At 43.3% G+C, this 20,431-nt stretch overlaps 1 protein-coding gene across 3 annotated transcripts in view; it reads left to right on the forward strand.

Annotated features, from left to right (window-relative positions):
- VARS1 (valyl-tRNA synthetase 1) overlaps positions 1-20,431 on the forward strand; it is a 365,643-nt gene that overhangs the window by 140,539 nt on the left and 204,673 nt on the right. For all 3 annotated transcript variants that reach the window (XM_069635138.1, XM_069635139.1, XM_069635140.1), the window contains exons 17-18: positions 4,576-4,734; positions 19,748-19,838. In XM_069635138.1, the coding sequence (XP_069491239.1) occupies positions 4,576-4,734; positions 19,748-19,838 (250 nt within the window). The remainder of the gene's footprint in view (positions 1-4,575; positions 4,735-19,747; positions 19,839-20,431) is intronic.

Here is a 20,431-nt window from a genome sequence, read left to right on the forward strand (position 1 = left end):
GTTTGTGGATTGGGACCAGACAGTCCTAACCCACTTCCTGCCAGCAAACACACATGGCCCTGCGTAAGCCTGCAAAAAGCCTCAGCTTTCCTGGGCACTGGAAGTCCATATACGGAATTTTCCTGTCCTCACAGGTTAGGAAGAAGGGTTAGAGAACAGATGGCCAAGGGACAAATGAAAAACCTCGTGGCACTGCCATGTTTGGACACTAGCCGCAGTAAACATGTTAGGGCAAAAGTAAAATACACAACAAAATGGCAAAAAGTAACTGCTGCCGTCAGCTTGTCCCTTGGCATACCTAAAGTAATCAAAAACCCTCTGAGTGTTAGTCTAGGGAAAAACAATAAGTGTACCCCATTGTACTGTATTGTAAGATGCATTGTACAAGTTAACACAAGTCATAACAAGTTACCATAAGTGGCAACAAAGTAACAAGACTCAGGGAAACAATGTTTCCCAGTATTGACAGCCTGAAGGACATGTCAGTTTCCCCATAAAAAATTAGCAAAAGCCAGTGTAGCTGAAAAAGTTAGCAAAAAGCTGAGGGCTTCACTGCACTGCAAAACGAGCAGGTCAAAAAATAAAAGCAAAAAGTTTGGGGGTCCATAACAAAGGAGGAAACAGTGCTGTAAAGAGAAATCTTTCCTAACAAAATTCATCAGCCTGTTTGCTCAGGGGCATTGCTGGGCATCTAATGGCTCAGCATATGCAGTAAGTGTCTGTGCGTCTTACAAGACGCATAGTGCGTGTGCTCTGTCATTAGAGGACCAGCAATCTGGAAGTCACTCACGCCTGCATAAATTACCTGTTGTGGCAGTCTCGTGGTTGCAAAATAAAATCCTCTCCAGACCGGAGCACAGTCACCCGGAAGACCGTTGCTGTAAGCATCTTCACTGCAACAGCTTGCCCTGGAACCCCACACTGGGGGAGCCGCGCCGAAACACCCTGCTTGCTGACTTTAATGCAGCCACCACAGGCAAAAGGGGTCAGGGATCGGACTCTGTGGCTGTAGGGGGCATGGGATTGGTTACAGGACCATGCTTACATGTATTGCAGTCATTGTGGGTGCTGGGAGGAAGGTGGATGGCTCGGAGAACCATTATGGAAGCGTTCGTGGGGGAGGGTTAATGGGCCAGCACAGCCGAGATCAAAACAACCACAAGCATTTACCTTCCTGACCTATCCAGTGAACTTTAGTAGAACAGAGCAGAGATCATTTTTAAAGCCAGCAACACAAAATGATTTGTCTCTCAGCGCTAACATGTTGGGCATTATATTTGCTCACCTGATTGGTACTTCTTTTAGTAGCCACAGAACGGTAAAAGAATGAATAACGTATGGACGGTTTCAACCCTATTAGAAACAGGTCCCAAGTCCCTGCAGCAGGCACTCAACAGGCTTACTTAAGCTGCCTTAGATACGTAGAATGGCGTGTGTACTCCAACCAGAAGTCCCATGTAGTCATTACAAGTGCTTCTGAAATGAAAGTGGCAATATTAGCTCAACGAGTTAAGCTTTGGCCCTGGGTGTTTAAATGATGGCAAGGCTGCCAGAAGTTGGAATAACAACACACTATATACAAAGATGGTTGTATGCATTGTCTCATTGTTACCCATTAAATAAATGTTTCAATGATTGTGTCTCATTCTGGTAATTTTATTTGTGTCAAATCTGCCCTGGCTTTTAAACACAGCCATATCACTTAATAGCCTAATGATTTCCCCTCTGACATTTACACTTGGTTTTATTTTCTGAAATCTGTGATAGGTGTACATTGGAAGCATCTCAGTGCTTTTGTTTGAAGTAAGGATCACAAGCGTGAATCATCCTGCTAGCTCACCCTTTCATCTTTTTACAACTGATAAAATGAGAGTATACTGGAGCTCAGTAATAAGACTATTTAGTAACTGATGTTCTCTATATAAAAAGCTTTTATTCTGGATCTGTAATTTGAAACGAGGTATTCAAGAAGATGTTTAAGACATAGGTGTGAAACGTATGTACGCCACGTTGCGTTGCACAGGCCACCACAGAAATGTGCTTTACAGTTAAGCTGCTTGCATATGTTTTGGTAACATTACCAATATGTTCCAATAAAACAAATGTTCCTGAGGAAATGATAGAAATGAAAAATATGTAATGTAGACTTTAAAGTATAAAATGGATCAGTAAACATAAGTAGTAAACCCTGAACACATGTTTTTTCAGTGTATTAACTAAAAGTGTCTGGGGGTTCGCAAATTCACCCCCACCATTTAATGAACAATCCGACCCACTCTAGGCAGCTTGTAACGAACATTCGGCCCTCTGGCGAAACCAGTTGTGCACTGCTAAAATTGATTCCTACAATCTGGCCTGGTGGACAGATTATAGAAGGCCGCCCTAGTTATGGGGAACAGGGATACTCTTGAGAGGTTAACCAAACCCAATCAAGGTAAGCGTGGAGAGTGTTCAAAGCTTAGTCTCAGGACAAAGTGAGTGAGTGGGGTCAGGGTTCCACAACAAATCCACACAGTGAAACGCACAATAATTCCACTTAGTACAAACATACTCTATTTATTATAGGCCCCAAAACCCACACTGAAAAATTAAATGTGCGATAGTGCTGTCTGTTTAACACTCAATTATAAACTATATATATACAGTCACTTTTAGGTTTGTAGGAATGCCATAAAATAGCTTATTCAACACAAAAGAAGTATGCAGTAGAATGAAACCAGTCCCTAAGAACGATACACTAACTTTATAAGTCCCAATACCTATGATCTATGGGGCATTGTGCCCAAAGGCCACAAAGCTTCTTCTTAGGAAAAGGGGGAGTAGGAAGAGTTCTTGTGGTGTTGAAAATGTTCCAGAAGATACTTCAACTATGTTAAAGGTCAGTACAATTATTTTCCTTTCTTTAGGGGCAACCTTTGGATCAAATGATCAAAAAGCAATAGACAGCAATAAATCAAAGTTTATTCTAAGGTTTATAATAGGGGAGAAAGGGACGGCTGAGTTCTTTGCGAGCACTCGCCCCCTGATTATGATTTTCCCTGTTGACTGGGTATTGCTGGCTGTTGGTTTTCCTGTTGTTTGTTCCGGTGCAGGATGTCTATGGGTCGCTGATCTGAAGAAATGGCGTGGCAGGAGTCCTCTTCTTATACTAAATCCTGGCTGGAAGCCAAGTGCAAGCCCACCAGTGCCAAGGATCTGCACCATTCAGCCAGCCAGCAGTGGTCCAATCGGGGACCTTTGTGGGTTTCACTCATGCCCCACATCTAGACTCTCTGGCGCCTCAGTTGTGGAGTGGGACCAGACAGTCCCACCCACTTCCTGGGTCAACACACAAATGGCATGCAGTAGTGCACGAAAGCAGCAGCTTTCCCCTGCGAATGCAGGGCCATATATGGGATTTCCTGACCTCAGGAGGCAGGAAGCAGGCCAAACAACATGGCCCAAGGAAAAGCAAAAAGGAGGGCGCTAGCCACGTTTAGATGCTAGACGTGGAAAACGTGATTGCGATATCTAAACACAAAGCAAAAATGGTACAAATGTATCTGTTGCCACCAGCTTGTCTTTGTGCACATATAAAAGAAACCAAGAATCACAAGTGTAAAGGTAATGCAAAGGTTTCCCCACTGCATTGTAAGATGCTGAGTGCACTGTTAAAATTTACCCAAACCGGTATAAAGACGAAGGGGAAACAGTTTCCCAGTACTGATAGTCTGAAGGACTGATCAGTTTCCCCTTGACAAAATGAGCAAAAGGGCAGGGGAGAGAAGCTGAATGCTTCCCCTTCCTGTAAAGTCAGGACAGGTTCACAAACAAAAGCAAAATGTTTGGTGGTCAATAGAATATGGAGGGAAAGTTCCCTAAAGAGAAATCTTAACTAACATGCACGCCTGGACTAGTGTTTGCTTAAATACACTGTCAACCAAAGCACTGCATTTTTCTGTGCTTCAGTTGACAATATATTTAAGCAAACATAAACATTTCGGCACACAGATCTCTGCGCCCTGCTGGCCACGGCCAACAGGGTGTGCCTAAAAGGGACCTGCGCCCAAGGCGCTGCGCTGGAAAGGCCAGGTTCGCTTTAGCTGGTGCACACCGATTCTCCAACTTTCGAAGTTTGTCATCTAGCCTTTGAAATTGTGAATACAGACCTGTGCAATTGAGCGCTGTTCATAACTATGGATTGTCTGTAACATTATGGCTCACTGCAGCCCTGTGGCTGCACCACAATCGACCTCCAGTCTACCTCATTGCTTCCGATGATAGGCTGGCCTCCAGTTGAGCATTTCGTCCTTATAGATGCCCCTACAGTTTGGACTAGGTGGATTTGGTTCCCAATGTTGTATGGTCGCGGCCACCCCAACTGTTTGGGGTTTTGACTATGAACTCTGAAAGACTCACCTGCTCGGCACAGATAAGACTGTCCTAACATGCAGTGTACGCTATTATGTTCTTGAGAGCTTGTTGGTACAATTCCAAGCTTAACATCATCAGCTCTTTATAAATGAACTTGTTTATGGGGTGTACCGTTTGCAAACAAGAGAATAATGCATCTTCTTTTCTCTCTGCATGACATAGCCGCTCGAAAGACATTGTTGAGCCCCTGATGAAGCCACAGTGGTATGTGCGCTGCAATGAGATGGCCAAGGCGGCGGCAGACGCTGTGCGCAACGGAGAACTGAAAATCATCCCAGACTTCCATCTCAAGACCTGGTTCAGCTGGATGGACAACATAAGGTGATTCCTTTTAAATGCTTTGGACTCTTTGCATGCGTGAACTTTGATGTGGTGAGAAAGTCAGAAGGCTTGGTTTGCACATCAGGTCTTCTTTAAGGATGGATATTACATCCCTTCAACTACAGCCTACATTTTTTCCATCATGTGTAAAAAATAAATAAATAAATGAATACATAAAAAAAGAGAAAACAAAATATAAAGGTGCTTTTCAAAACATTAACTTTTCATTTCGATTCCTGCTGAAAAGATCACCTTTAATTTACTTTTTAAAAACAGACTTGATTGAAATCTTTTTTTTTCTCGCATACAATGAGCAGAATCCTTAGCGATTTTCTCAGATTGGCATAGCTCAATGTTTCCTTAAAAGATAGGAAATCTATATATTTCTTTCTTTTAAAGAAATCTAAAGGATTTCTCTGTGGCACTGCACTGAAGGCGCTGTATGTCGCCATACAAAAAGTAGATGCCCATGGAGTTTGTCAGACTCCAAAAACAAAGGAAACACATAATCCAAATCAGGTCAAAACACACTCACTGCAGGGTTAAAATTAAAAAGTTCTTAAATCCAGCAAAAGAGCCGGGGGTCTCTAAGGTTGAAGGGAATTAGCAAAGATCTGGGAATTCTCCCTAACACCCAATACCAAGCAGATAAGTGGTGTGTAGTCTCACACAGTGTGACTACATCAATTCTTACCTAAAACCCGCTTGGGGGTCATATACGGGGTTATATACAGGCGAGTCAAGCTGTACCTCCATGCAGGTCTGCAGATAAGGTTCGTACCAGCCCTTTTTGCGCATGGAAATGTTGTAAATTCGACAGCGTTATCATTTTCCTGTGTACATTTAAGCACACGTTTATAGCACAGGGCAGTGCAAAGTTCAGGTTACTTGACAGAAACCAGAACGCTTCTTTTGATTTTTGTCTACATGGATGTAATTACAAGACATGGAGAAAAGCCTCTGAAACAGAATGTATTTCTCTGAAGCCTGTTGTGTGTAGATGCTCGTGAAGCACAATTCCTTGATGTCTAAGCGCCCTACAAATGCACATTAAATAAATAAAGGGAGCAAACGGAAGCACTGTGCATATTTATTTTCCTAACATTTTAGGATTGTATAATTCATTTCTTTAGAAATGTGTATAGCGCTCCAAGCCTGAGGGCATTAAGGCACTTTTCTTGACAGAGTACACGCAGAGCGAGTTGCAGTAGTTACATCGTTGCGAGTTGCCAAAGTTACAATGTTGCCAGCAATACAATACAAGGTGATTATGACCGGTCAGGTTATACTACTTGGTAATTAATATGTAGAATTGCATGTATCAGTTAATTGCAGTGCAGCAGGTAACATAGACACGATGCAGTACATAGCAATAATGAGGTATGTACAGTGGTGCAAGGTACATTGAGCATGTGAGGGCAGGGAGTTATTTTGCAAGCTCCTGGGTGAATAGCCATGTTTTGAGGTGCTTGCAGAAAGCAAAGGAGGAGCTTTCGGCTCTCGATGTTACTGGCAGCTGGGCAAGCTACTGCCACCTGCATTCTGGTGCTTGAATCTGGGTGTGGCGAGGCAATGCGTTAATGCAGAACGCGTGGGGCTCAAGGAGTGATTAGGTGTTAATTTTTAACTGTGAGGTATTTCGGTGCTAGCTTGTGTATGCATTTGTGTGTCAAGGCAAGTGTTTTAAATTGAATGCGCTCGGAGATGTGAAGCCAGTGAGCGTTCCTTCTGGTCGCTGTGATGTGTGAATTTTTAGGTATGTTCAAGGCTGCTCTAAGTGTGTTGTTTTGGATCACTAGGAGCTCGTTGATATTTTGGATCTTGGTGCCTGCGTATAGGGCATTGCAATAGTAATAATAAGATGGAAAACTAAATGTTGCAATTGAGAATTAACCTTTTGTAACAAATTATGCTTTTTTCCAGTGAAAGCAAACCAGTATTGCACAATTGTATTTTTTCAGAGTTCCTGTGCTGTGTGCATAATCAGAGGCAGATCATTTTTACACTTAAAATCTACACTTTAATTATAAAAACAGTGTGTACAAGGATGAGTATGCACAGTCTAGTTTACATTCATTCAACCTTGTAGTCACTGGGGTACATTACTATAAATGGTTAGTGGCAGCAGAGTCTTTGCTCAAGGGTGAGTGATTGTCATTACACCAATCACAGGTGTTATAGCCTCTCAAATCTTCATGACTACAACTAAAACATCAAAAACTTGCAAGCACTGTTCAAAAACAAACAAATTAAAGTTACATTTGTAATTGAAATAGAAACTCAGCAGAACCCATCCCTGTGATAATCCAGATAGGTATTTAACTTTATGTAGTGCTTCATACATGGTTCGTCCAACATCTAGACACTGATTATTATACCTCAGTCGGTACTCAGTTTACCGACCTCTGAACGATGTTCACCATTGGGATAGCTTAGCTGGGTGAGCGCTTGTTGCTGCGATCTGTGCGTGATCTGTAGGTTGCAGGATCGAATCCCAGCAAGGCTGTTAGGTAAGATTATATGCAGTACCCTTTGGGTGCACTACAGCAATCTTGACCTCCTGGCAACAGGAACCCAACCTTTGGTATAAGTCTGTACTACACATGTTGGTAGTGTGGCTGAGCAGCAAGGCTTATCTCAAGAGGGGTCAATGTTAGCAGTAGGGTTTTTACACAGAGATTCACAGTGACAAGTATCCAATACTCAAGGTTTCTTGATTAAACAATTATTAATTTAACAGTCACTTTGAATAGGCCTTCTTCAGAAGGGGCAATATAACAGTAGCACACAAATACACTCCAAAATACACACTCTTAGTTTCTCTGAATCAGCATGTACCCATTGGGATGGCCCACAGGCACTTCCTACACCCTCATGTGACTTAAATAGCTAGAACACTGTGTACATTCATTAATATATCACTGGTACATTTAGAGCAATACTGAGATGGGTGTCAAAGTAAAGAGGTTTTAGAATAAAACAAGAGGTCACACAAATATTCTGAAGCAGGTAAGTACTTTTGAACCCCCAATGCAAAGTAAGTTAACCCTTTCCTGGAAGGAAGACAAACGCACACAATCAGAGGGAAGAAAAGTCATTCGGGGAGCCAGGCCAGCCAATGTCAATTGGGCAAAGGTCTAGGTGCGCTGAAGCACTTCTTGTACGTAGGTAAGTAAGTCTTGCACAATGTTTTAGAAGTCGTCGTAGAAAAAGTAGAATCAATGTAGGGCCACAAGCTGGAAGGCTTGTGAGGGGTAGAAGATGCAAGCACCTCTACAGCAGCAACCAAGACCAGTCTCAACTGAGAACAAGTAAGGCTACACAACAAGAGGCAAGCCCCCTTAGTTTTAAAGTACCGTTGGTTAGAAGAAATGGTTTCAGCTGGCTTCTGTTCCTGTGCAGCTCTGCAGATCCTGTTGTTCCTGTGGCTCAGTCGCAGGGACAAGATGGGGGACATCTGGGGACTCCTGCACCACAATGGGACGATCAGCAACAGCAAAGGGCAAACTTCAATTCAGCGACACTTTGCGGTTTCAGCTCCTCGCGGCTCCGCAAATGGCACCACCGCGGTTCCCAGCTACCACTTGGGACTTTCCTTGCATCTAGGGTCCAGCCCTCTGTTGAGGTGGCTCAGGCTTGGTCAGTCCTGCTTCCTGGGAGTCCGGAGGATCTTCTTGGAGCTCGGGTCCGACTTAAAAGTGATGCACCCAATCTGGTGTTCCTCTCCCTGGCACTTCGGTTGTAGCAGCAGTGGAGCTACAGCCAGCTTTGGGAGGATGTCCAGACGAGTTCACTTTGGAGTTGATTGGTCCCACCAACTCAAGGGGAGAAGTCGTCCTTGCAGGGCTTCTCTAGTCGAGGCGAATTCAGAGCTTCAGCAGGGCTTCACCGGGCAAACCAACGGTCCAGAAGTTGCAGCAGGCGTCTCTTCCAAGTTCTTCAGATTCCTTCCTCCGGTGGTCGACGCTGCCTTCCAAGCCAAAAAGCCTTGCCTTTTATGCAGGTTTCTCCCATTCATTCCAGCCAGCTGTCAATCACACAGCAGGGTGACTGTCCTTGCTGAAAAGCCAGCCGGCCAATCACCTTTGGGTGCATTCCTGTAACCAAGGAGATTAAGCACAGGGAGTTTCGGGCACCTCCCCCACTTCCTGCCCCTGCCAGACACTGTGGAGCCAGAGGCGGGCTTCACTCCTGAATCCTGCCAAAGACAAATTGAACAAAGGGACCAAACCTGGTTTGGCGCGCAGAGTAAATCTCAAGGAGGACCTTCCCAGCAAGAAATGGCGAAAAAAGACGACCGGGCCATGGGCCCCCATGGGTGCTTTACTGCATCTGCGAACGCAGCCCGCGATAAAAACACTCAATGTTAGTTCAAAGCAAAACACTGCCACCAGCTATTAATTGTACGAAGGGTAAAATAAAAATATTACATGAGAAACTAGACAAAGGGGATACGAAGTAACCCCTCCAGCACCCTATGGTAAGGTAGTGTGTGCTGGGTCTAGAAAGTTACAAATGTAAGTAAAGTCAATTTCACTTCACTGCTCTTGGAAACAGTAGTTTTTCCAAGAGAAGGTATTTAAGCCTTTGGGAAATCTGAAATACTTCCCTGTGTCACTGCACTGAAGGTGCTGTGTTCCACAATGTAAAACGATGATGCCTATGGAGTTTGTCAGACTCCACAACCAAAAGAAACAGAGTCCAAATCACAGAAAAAATACATGATGGAGTGGGTAAAAGGGTCTCACTCTCTCCAGGTTAAAAATCCTAAAATCTAGCAAAGGTGCTGGGGGTCTCTAAGGTAGAGAGGAATTAGCACATTTCTGAGAATTCTCCCCAACAAAAGCCACCTCATCCTTTCAAGGTCGATGAAAGAGTACCAACTTCGGTTTGGTAATGATTGTGATAAGTAGATTCTATGTACTGCGCTTTGCCAAAAGCGCTTTATAAATAAACTTTTGCTCATGATATTAGATCTAGAATTTAGCATGGAGTCATTGCCTCTCTGCACTTTTGTATCATAGCACTGGCATACCATTAGGTAGCAATAGCTCCAGGAAATGAGGACTTTCATTAAACATCTAAAGACAATTTTGCTATCGAACCTCAAAACACACAATACAATTCATGTTGGCTTTACTATGCAATTTGCTAGGTTTTTGTGTTTTCAACATTTAAATGCATACAGGAGAGATCAAATGGCCAGACTGTAGAGAAATAATGAAAGGTGTATTCTGTCGCAATGCAGAAAGCTGTGGCATGGTAATGATTTCCATACCGTCTTTGCACACGTCGACTGGATGTCACAATCATTTTAGTCTCTTGTAAAGGAGAATAGTCATTTTTACTCTCTTGAAATCACATTTACTCTCAAAGTTGTAAAATGGTGAGTAAAATGCTGCCACCTCAAAATCTTAACTGGAGCACTGCCTCCACGTATACGTGTCCAGCATCAAAACCAAACTGGGATCATAGCTGCCACTTCCTCTGACCCAGAACTGCCTATGAGTGGTCATCCATTATACCAAACCCTACATCAAAGGTCTGTCTACATCCACCCTAGGGCCCAATATCAGATTAAGCACCAATTTAAATCTGAAGAAAGCAACACCTCGGGCACAATAGAGCCGTCATAACTCGGCGACCGGAAAATCATAACCTTTTGTGTTTTGTTTAAGTCCCTGTGTTATGGCCACCTGACAAGACAAAGAACAAACCAGCCTAGCTGATTCTACTGCGGCCTGCACACAGGAGCAAGTTTTCGCCTTGGACACGTAAGCAGGCTTATCAAATATTTTAGCAAGAAGTTCAAAGGGGTTTATTTCTAGCGGAACTCTACGCAAAATGTAATTTAATGGTATGTAACAGGCTTCAAATGAATGGCTGGGAGGAGGGCAAAGTCAGAACAACCTAAAAAACAAACATATATTCAATTAGGACATTTTTATTAGTATCATAAAGATAAAAACTATTGATCTGACTATTCTGCCCATAATTCATACAGGGCTTCTGCAGTAGATAAAAGGGCTCAGAGTGTCTAGTGCCAGAACATTACACAGTGTAAACCTGTTGTGCAATCTGTGCCAATAGAAGAATGGCAGAGGAACAGAACTCGCTCCGCGTGAAGGGGATTCACAGGGAAAGAGCCTGTGGTTCTCTAAATTATGTGATGTAGCAACATACAGGTGTGGCGAATTTCAGTCAAATATAAAATGTGTTAAATGAATTAAAGGAATGGTGCGGTCAGAAATATTATAGTCCCTATGGTTCGGCCTTGTGTTTTTAACCATACGGTGATCGATTGGACAAACATTTCCTATGCAACTTACTGTAGTTTTTGTCTTTTGTACACAAGCGAAATCAGGCAGCAGGGCGCGGCCATCTTGTGATAATCTTATCAGTTGCCGCATCGCCCAGGATGTACTGCCTTTGCGGCACTAAATCATATCCCCCGCCCCTGAACCTGACATCAACAAATCATTGATATTCTCCGCCTTTCTCCCTGACGTTACTGGGCAGCATAACTAAACGCACCCAGTCGTCACCTACGCGACTTGACGCTGAACCAGAACAGCGTGTCACAATTCGCAGTATGAAACTATTTGCTTCCGAGGATAGTGCAATGGAGTATGTTCAGCTCTAAACGTAATGCGGAAGCTGAGGCAACAATTCGAGGTGCACAATGTAATGATTTATTAGCGTTGAACCAGGGGGAACTGAGTGGTGGTCTACATGCGTGTCGATGCTGGACTGCCCATGTGCCCGGTAGAAAGACCAGCACACAAAGGTTGTACTTGCGTTTCATTGCAATATGCCACACAGAACGAACGAGTACAATGTAACCCTGCAATAAAGGTCAGCTAATGATATTTGGACTAGTTCTGGTATAAAATCGTCTAAAGTGAAACTTACATTATATTCGGCATTTCCATTCTCTTTGCGTAATGCAGACCGTAACGCAGACTCTGTTCGTGTCAACGAATTTTCATAAACTGAACTTACATGTACCTAAGTCCAGTTTTGGAATGGACAACCTTATCATATCTTACGTTATTACACCCCTCCTTCAATTCAATCCCTTTCGGAATGGTCCCCGTCTCTCAAGGTCAAAAAACAATAGAACCTTATACTGTGCGTGCGACGCGTGGGCTTCCTCAGCTCGCAAGCAAACATTCAAAGCTGGTGACTTTCACTCACAATGAACATTCATTCTTAGTTTGCAACATCTCGTGTCAACGCATCCATGAGAACTGGAATTGTGAAGCACGGGCACAGGAGGAAAAATTTGGGGGCTGTCACTGCTCGCTGTTTGTGGCGCTCCTGAGGGGTAGGGGAAACTTGGCAATGACAGAATGCGCCCTACTCCAAAATTGTAGTCGATGAAACACAAAAAACGGAGTGAAAGTGTGTCTAGCAATAGCCCCACCTCTGCTTATGTCACAGCCTCCTACCCCTTCGCATGTTTTCAGTCAGTACTTCTTGCGTGCCTAGTATCTTATGTAGCCTAGGTCTCATCCCTTTTGTGTGACGAGCAGTTATTCAGTGGCTTGGGTAACTGTATGGTAAGGCAACTCCCGAAACCCAAAGATTCTTACACACTGTTATCCATCTGACCCTACCACGATCAATGAAGGTCCCACAGCAGCTCGACGAAACTGTGAAATGTGAAAGCACAGTGTTACATTGTATGGCAATCGTAAAAATTTTGCTATTTGGAGAAAAAAAAGGACAAAGAGGATAGATTTCAAAAGAGAAATTGCATACTTTATTTGAACACTTCATGAAAACATTGTTGGTAAAAATAAAAACAGATGGTAATCATTTGTACCAGGATTTGAACTGTTCAACTCGTTCTGCTTTGGGTGGACAGGGCACGTTGGCAATGTTTTGTGGCAATGATGTGTGCTCTGAACAAAATTACGCGCAATTCCATGAGTATGCATCTCCAAGACAATAATAAGTTATTTCACAAAATCGAATTCCATTTCCTCATATACTGGCTTGACCACCCATTTTTTGCTTCTTTTCGTAAAGGCCATAGTGTAGCCAAGCATCCCTAAGTTTCCTGCAGCCCTAGATTGTTCACGGCCTACATACTCGTTATGCGCTAATACCGCTACTAATGTCCTATATTCCCCTGATGCCGAAATGCAAACTCTTTGGCCTGTACTTTAGGCACATATTTTGGAAAACCTCCAAATCTCCTGTGTGACAGAATTCTGTGAGTCCCTTCAGATCTCTTGATAGTTTTATCAAACACAATCTTCTCAAGGGCTTTGTGTGGAGGTGAAGATGGAATCAACCGCTTCTTCTTCTGTGCCTGCTCCGTGGACAAACGGCCATGTTCACATTGGTGGAAATGTTGGTTTTCTGTCCAAGAGTGAACGTTGGAACAGTGATGCATTAGTGACCGCCATTTTTCCAGTAAAATTTCCTCAGACCCATCACATGTTTTGGAGCTCCACCAAAGATGGTTGCTGAAAGACTGGGACCACTGTGAAATACTTTCCAAACCTTTTTTTTTTTTCCCTGCAGTCGAGATTTTTTTATTGATGGATTTGGCAACATGCCATACATCAAATTGATGTTTAATATTTGGAAACTGCTCTCTCATTGTCTTGGCTATTGAAACGTGTCTGTCCGTGGCTATGAGGTCGATTTGCATTCCCCTCGATTGTAGATCTACCAGTGGTTTTATAAAACTAAGTTTCTCCGACACCTGCACGACCACCGAACTCACAATTTTTTTACTTTCCATGTCCTGAAAGTGGTATGTGCAGTACTTAGCAGTAAATCTGGGGCTGTCACAATGTCCATTGCCGGCTAGCCTGAACCGTTTGTCGGAGAATGTACTTTGAATAGACAATTGTTCAATTTTCCAACCTTCACTAATGGCAGGGAATAGATAATCACGTTGATATTTGTAGTACTGTGTTTTAGAAATGAAATGGAGTCCCACAATCTGACAGAAACTAGACAACTTCCTGAAACTAGAGCCACTGAAAAGTAAAGCTGCTGCGCACAGTAGATTGCCAGCTGGCAGTTTCCCCAGCATCGGTTGAGCGGACCATGAAAATGTTTTATGTAACATTTCACAGGTGGCATGTATTTTGAGGTTACTGCCTTGTGTTAGTCACATTCACCATTGGCTTCCCACATACTTCCCCCTCTCACTGAATGCACACATTTCAGCATCTTTATAATCTCCATCAAGCTGCTGTCGAATACTATGTATTTGGCCTCCTTTATTAGACTGTCATCCTGCATTACTGTTGTTTCGGACTGAACTGTTGTGGACATATCAGCCAAACTGTACATACTATAGTTGAGATCTTTGTTTAGTTCGTCTGTCATTTGTGTTGATGCTTCAGTCTCTGTCATTTCAACATCTGTTACTTGACCGTGAATAGGAGAAAACATCAATGTCGACTGCTTTTTGGGTGGCACTTTTTTGGCGGGTGTCGATTGCGTCAAGTGGTCTGCGACTGATTGAAAAGTATCTTCAGTACATTGTTTCATCTTCATCTGGTGGAAAAGTCGCATTGTAGCAATGGTCCAAAAACACTTTGCTGGATTTGCCGGTCACATTAAATTCATTTTCTGGCCATTGGGCAAAGGCATCTCGAGTCTGAACACGCCGTGCCTCAATTAATAGTTCCTCCATGGTGAAAAATGTTTGGCAAGCAGCATCTCTCATTTGTGTCGCTGTCTGTGTCTGCATAGTCTGTACACCATCGGGCAACTAGAGGACAGATTAGAAAAAGGATGTTCAATGTAAATCCAACATACAGTATCGGACAATTCACATTAAAAAAAAACATATTATGAAGGCCTCAGCACAAAACACTTGCTAAAAATAGAAACTGTTTATAAATAACCTTATCTTTCTTTCTTTTCGTTGAAACCTTCTTTACTCTAACGTCACCAACAGCAAGCTGGTGCACCGACTCGGATCCACGTGCCTCCCGATATATACGGATCTTGTATACATCCCTAGAAAAGAGGATCCATTTAAAATAAGTCATTTGTATTACGAATCAAATTAGACTGACTTTCTTTCATTAGAGGGTGCTGTCAGTACGCATACCTCTTGCTCTGGATTGACTACAAGGGATGATGTAATTGTAGAGGACGCTCCAGCATCTCCATGAAACACAGTAATTGCATTAGTAAGGATGAAAATATTGGAAATTGAACACACACATTGGGACGCGGACAAAGGTACACATCAATAGCAAACCACGAATGAAACATTGTGTAAACGAATGACACGATACGTAAATATGATCAGATTATCTCAAATTCTATGCATAAAACAAGCCTGGAACAGAATAGCTAAGTAAGACTACCTGACACGCGCTTGAATCGGTTGATGACTCCAGGCAAGACATGGATGCTGAATTTTGTTCCTTCATATTCAGTGCATAGTCATGGAGTTGTAAAGGGAAAGTATTTGATTTAGAAATGCTAATATTAAAAATTGGCATGTAAGGAGACAGAATACGAGAACATTATGCTTATTTCAATGCATAATATAGCATAGTTATCTGTGCCCATAAATTAATTTTCTATGAGGGTTCTAAAACCAAGGAGTGATGTTTAGCAAAATGGTAATTATTAAAAAAGCTATACAATCATATAAATATGTAAAGTATTGTAAGTGACATTTAAACCTAAAATAACAATCAATCCATTTAGTTACCTGCTCACTACCCCAAGGCCTACAGCTAAATCCGGAACCGTGACTCACGTGAGGCGGCATGTGTACGAATAGTCGGAATAGCATTTGGGAGCAATTTTCGAGTCGGTATCGATCATCCCTCTTGTCCCCCAAGACTTTTTTGACTCTACTTTCAAGCTCTTCCGGCGCATATCCGTAATATCTGACCCATTCTCTAATTCGATCTACAGTCTTTGGGAATACATGCATTGTAGTGCCTTCAGACTTCTCATGGATCTTAGAAGGGCAACTGAAAATCGAACATGCAGGCATTGTTGTAAATTCTGCAAAAAAAAAGGTCCACAGTATTCCAAAATTACTTTGCATAAAAACATGCGAAAGAAGGAATTATACCATACATTCTTCAATGCAAGCTTTGTTTTGGTCACCACAGCAAAACCAGTGTGGCTGGCTGTGTTATACGATAACTTTCATTAACAGTTCTTTGATGTGAAAAAAATAATTTCATGTTACTCGTCCCTTGAATGTGCTATCATGCATTAAAAGGAAATATGCTTATATTATAGACACGGTCCACTAAGGCTGCAATTCGATGCCACTTGACACTGATGAAAATTGATATATCGATAACATAACAAATGAAACTCAAGTCAATGGCAATGAGACGAATGAACATAACACTACTGAGTACGTTAGTTCGAAATAGATAGAAATTTAGAGATGCAGGAGATATGATTAGGATACATGCCCTTACCTTGACCAACAAACAGTTAGATTCAGCAAGCAGAGTAGTTAGTGGCAGGAGATCAGAGAGATGTTCACAGTTAGCACAGTGACGAGCTGACTCGCTGCGGTCACAGAAGTTCACAGATAGCACGACGATGAGCAGATTAGTATTGGTCACCGGGGTTCTCAGGTAGCACGTTCACGAGTTGACTTGCAGTGCTCAAAGATGTTCCCATGATAAATATCAAGTGGTTTATATAGAATTACAAAAAGGGGTGTGTATGTGAATGAATGACGTGTGCATGTCGTGGTATTATGTGGATTGCAGGGGCGCGAGCTGCTTCAAGGGGAGCCTGCCTGGAGACACGGGGTCTGAGGAGGGCATGTGAACAATGACCCCTGCGCGTAAGATACCTTTGAAGTGCAGATGGTGTTTGTCACCTTTGCTGTTCGCGCCCCTGACAGCACCCCTTGGCAGCGCACATCCACTGGTGCCAACTGCCTTTGATAATGGAGGGGAGATGGATGGGCCTGGGGCGTGCCGGCAAGACCCAGAACACTGCTGAATGGAGACACACTTATGTGGATTGCAGGGGCGCGGCCTGCTTCAAGGGGAGCCTGCCTGGAGAAACGGGGTCTGAGGAGGGCATGTGAACAATGACCCTGCGCGTGAGATACCTTTGAAGTGCAGATGGTGTTTGTCACCTTTGCTGTACGCGCCCCTGACAGCACCCCTTGGCAGCGCACATCCACTGGTGCCAACTGCCTTTGATAATGGAGGGGGGATGGATGGGCCTGGGGCGTGCAGGCAAGACCCTGAACAATGCTGAATGGAGACACACTTGATTCACTGAAAAACTGAAACCACCATTGATAAAAAATTCTGTTGTTTTTTATTTTGTTTCTTATTTTGATGGCACAAAACTACTACACATTGTAAAGTTCCAGTTGCAGCACAGTGAGGGGAAAATCCCCTGTACTGACCGCTGGCACTGGGGAAAGTTTCTCTAATGGCACCAACGACACAGGCGGGTATTATTCGTCGAACGCGGTGGCCAAGCCTCCCATTAAGCCACCATGTAAAAGAACGATAGGCCACCAGCCTGTACCACCTGTGAAAGAGAAAGATACAAACTGTTTTTAAATGACCAAGATAAGTGTATTAAGCCTTAGTTGTCAATGACAATTCTTGTAGCCAGTGGCATTTCTGCCAGTACAAATGCTACCTAGACACTGCACAATATTGAACGACTATTATACGACTATTACTAGAGAATTGCAAGACTTAATTGGTATGACAATGATATATTGAAGTTATGACAATATAGGAGACAGCCATGAAATAGTAGTGGCCTAACTGACATCACAACCAGAGTATACTTACTCGTTACTTGGATTACGAGGGCGAACTGTTGCGCGAAGTTCGTGCATAAGCACCATCAAAATCCTCAACACGGACCTTGTGAGGCAGGCTGCCCTGAAGTCTGGCAGCTCGGTAACGCATTGCGACCGTGGCTCGCCTTGCGATATGTAGGACAAGCATCCAAAGTTTTTTCGGCAGCAGCAGTTCTCCACCTCGGTTGGCGTTAGCGGGCACCGATTGCAGGTACACCAGGTGGAGACGCCGTCCATGTGACTAGGCTCAGGCTCTTGATCTGTTGAATCGTCCTCCCAACTGTCGTCCGAAGCCCCATGTTTCCGCATCTTTCTCTTTCCAGTAATTCCGCCTCAGAATACTCTGGCTCGTACTTGTAGGGCATTATTGTTGCCATTGTGGGGGTAAACAAACGAAAATAATGTATAGCGATGGCACTGGTATCTGTTCGCACGGGCTACAAGCAACGAAGGTAGCTGACCAGAGCACAGAAATGAGTCACAGAATACTCAAAGAAATACAGTGAGGGGAATGGAATAGAAAATCTGATGTTGTGTGTTGTGAAACGGTCTGTTTATACTTATTGAGGAAAGAGGCGTCCTGCCATTTCCATGGCGATACGTCATTAGCTGAAGCGCAGAGAATGTTGACACATGACATGCTTTGGCATTGTGAAATGGGCAGTACGCGTCTAGTGATGTCAGGCTCAGGGGCGGGGGATATGATTTAGTGCCGCGAAGGCAGTCCACCCTGGGCGATGCGTCAACTGATAAGATTATCACAAGATGATCGCGCCCTGCTGCCTGATTTCTCTTGTGTACAAAAGACGAAAACTACAGTAAGGTGCATAGGAAATGTTGGTACGATCGATCATCGATATGGTTAAAAACACATGGCTGAACCATAGGCACAATAATATTTGACCGCACCATTCCTTTAAGATGCAACAAAGCTAAAGTACATCTGATAAATCAACCAAAGTATGTTGAGTCTAAAATACATAGTCTAGAATCAATTAAAGTGCATTAAGTCATTAAAGTGCATTCAATCTAAAATGCATTGAATCTAGAGTCAATTGAGGGGCATTGAGGCTTATCAAATATTTTATTAATGGAGGCCCGCATTGTGGATTGAGGTATTTTTTTTTTTTTTTGGACCGGTCAGCGGCAGATAGGTTGTCACTGTTGGTTGACTGCAGCTACCCCCTTTTTTATTGCTGTACAGGTTGTGAACATTGACACTGGCATAGCAAAAGGAGAAAGATATTCAATCCAGGTTAAATAGGTATAGTTACAAAGTCGTTGAGACTCTGTTTAGGATCTGAAAGGACTAGCGCATAGTCTTCTACCTGACTTCATTCCACTGGAATAGGTTTTATACCAGTTTGACAATGCACAGAAGGGGATGAATGGGTAATTAAGGCCCCTGGGACAGTCATAGTTACACTGTTACATAATGAATTGTTCCGCTGATCATACGAATGCTGTATAGTAGTTATTTATAGGAGCACATGATTGTTTTATCTGTGTGCTAGTTATTCCCCACCCCAGGCCTCCATTTATGTATTCTTGCATTTACTTACTAGCTGCTGCTGCACATTTTTTATGTAAAGGCTGCCCTTACCTGGTTCACACATATAACTTGTGTACTGTGGGATAAATTGTGTCTGGTGATTTCAACTGTACTAATTCTTATTTTATTTACAAGGAAGGAGTGTGACTGTTTTAACTTCACAGGTGAGGGTTCTAGGAGTTGGCCCCTATCACACTCCTGGTGGAGGCACCATATCCAGGATAGTATCTGTACATGGTATTAACCTCCCTAGGAACGTCCTTAGAGCCCGCGAAGAGCACACATGCGATCTAAGGTGTGTGCCCCTCTCCTATTGCCTGCAGGTTGCTGATGAACAGATTGTATTTTGGGGGATAACGGATAAAACAGTGTCCTCCATCTCAAAACAAGGAGAGCTCAAAGAGATCATGCGAAAGAAAAAGTGCAAAGGTTGCAATGCTGGGCCTGCGGGAATAGGGAATTTATCAAATTATGGAAATTAATCTTTCATAAACCGGAATACTATTCTGAACATTTTAACAATGAAACTCAAATGTTCTATTTTAATAAAAATAGAAAATATAATGGTTCTTGTGCTCTTCTTTGGTTATAGCGGATATTTGTCTTTGGTTCGGTGGGGGTTCTATGTTTTGTTTATACTTCTCTTCTTTGTCCTCCAGAGATTGGTGCATTTCCCGGCAGCTCTGGTGGGGACACCGCATCCCAGCATACTTCGTCAGCATTGATGACCCGTCGGTGCCTCCTGGTGAGGTAAGAAGATCTCCAAGGGGTCAGAAGGAGGGGTCAGAAGGAGGCAGCGCCAGTGTTTCTTTTCTTGTAGGGTCTGTCTGGTGGCAACTGACGTGCATTTCAATGGGAGCGACGACTCTGTCGGCTTAGTTGAATTGGGAAGGTGATGTTGATGGCTGTATTTAGACCTAAGTGGTGAGGGGTCCTTGATGAGATTAACTCCTCATGAGGCTGTACTGTACCACTGGCTAGAGGCTCACTACCTTGTGTTTTTTCTTGACTGATTTACCGGCCTTGTTTCTCTGATGAAGCCTAATCTGAGGTTTCATCTTGGATGTGATGTTGTGGTTAGCCCTTCTGAGATCTTTGCCCACTCGGATCAGGGTATCCCAATGACCCTACACATGGTAGCTGTCTCTTCCCTGGCTGGTGGCAGACTTTACTTTTAATTCTGCATAGTGCGCTCCTGCGTTGAATGTCCAGTGTGATGATGAAGCTATACATGGTCATCCCCTCTGCCTGCCTCGCAAGGTGGGATATACGAGAAAGGGGAGCCATGCTGTATTAGAAACTAGAGCTAGGCAATACGTGATACAAAAGAGGATTATTCCTTA

Source organism: Ambystoma mexicanum, chromosome 13 (assembly GCF_040938575.1).
Source record: "Ambystoma mexicanum isolate Mex_15411 chromosome 13, UKY_AmexF1_1, whole genome shotgun sequence".
Lineage (NCBI taxonomy): Eukaryota > Metazoa > Chordata > Amphibia > Caudata > Ambystomatidae > Ambystoma > Ambystoma mexicanum.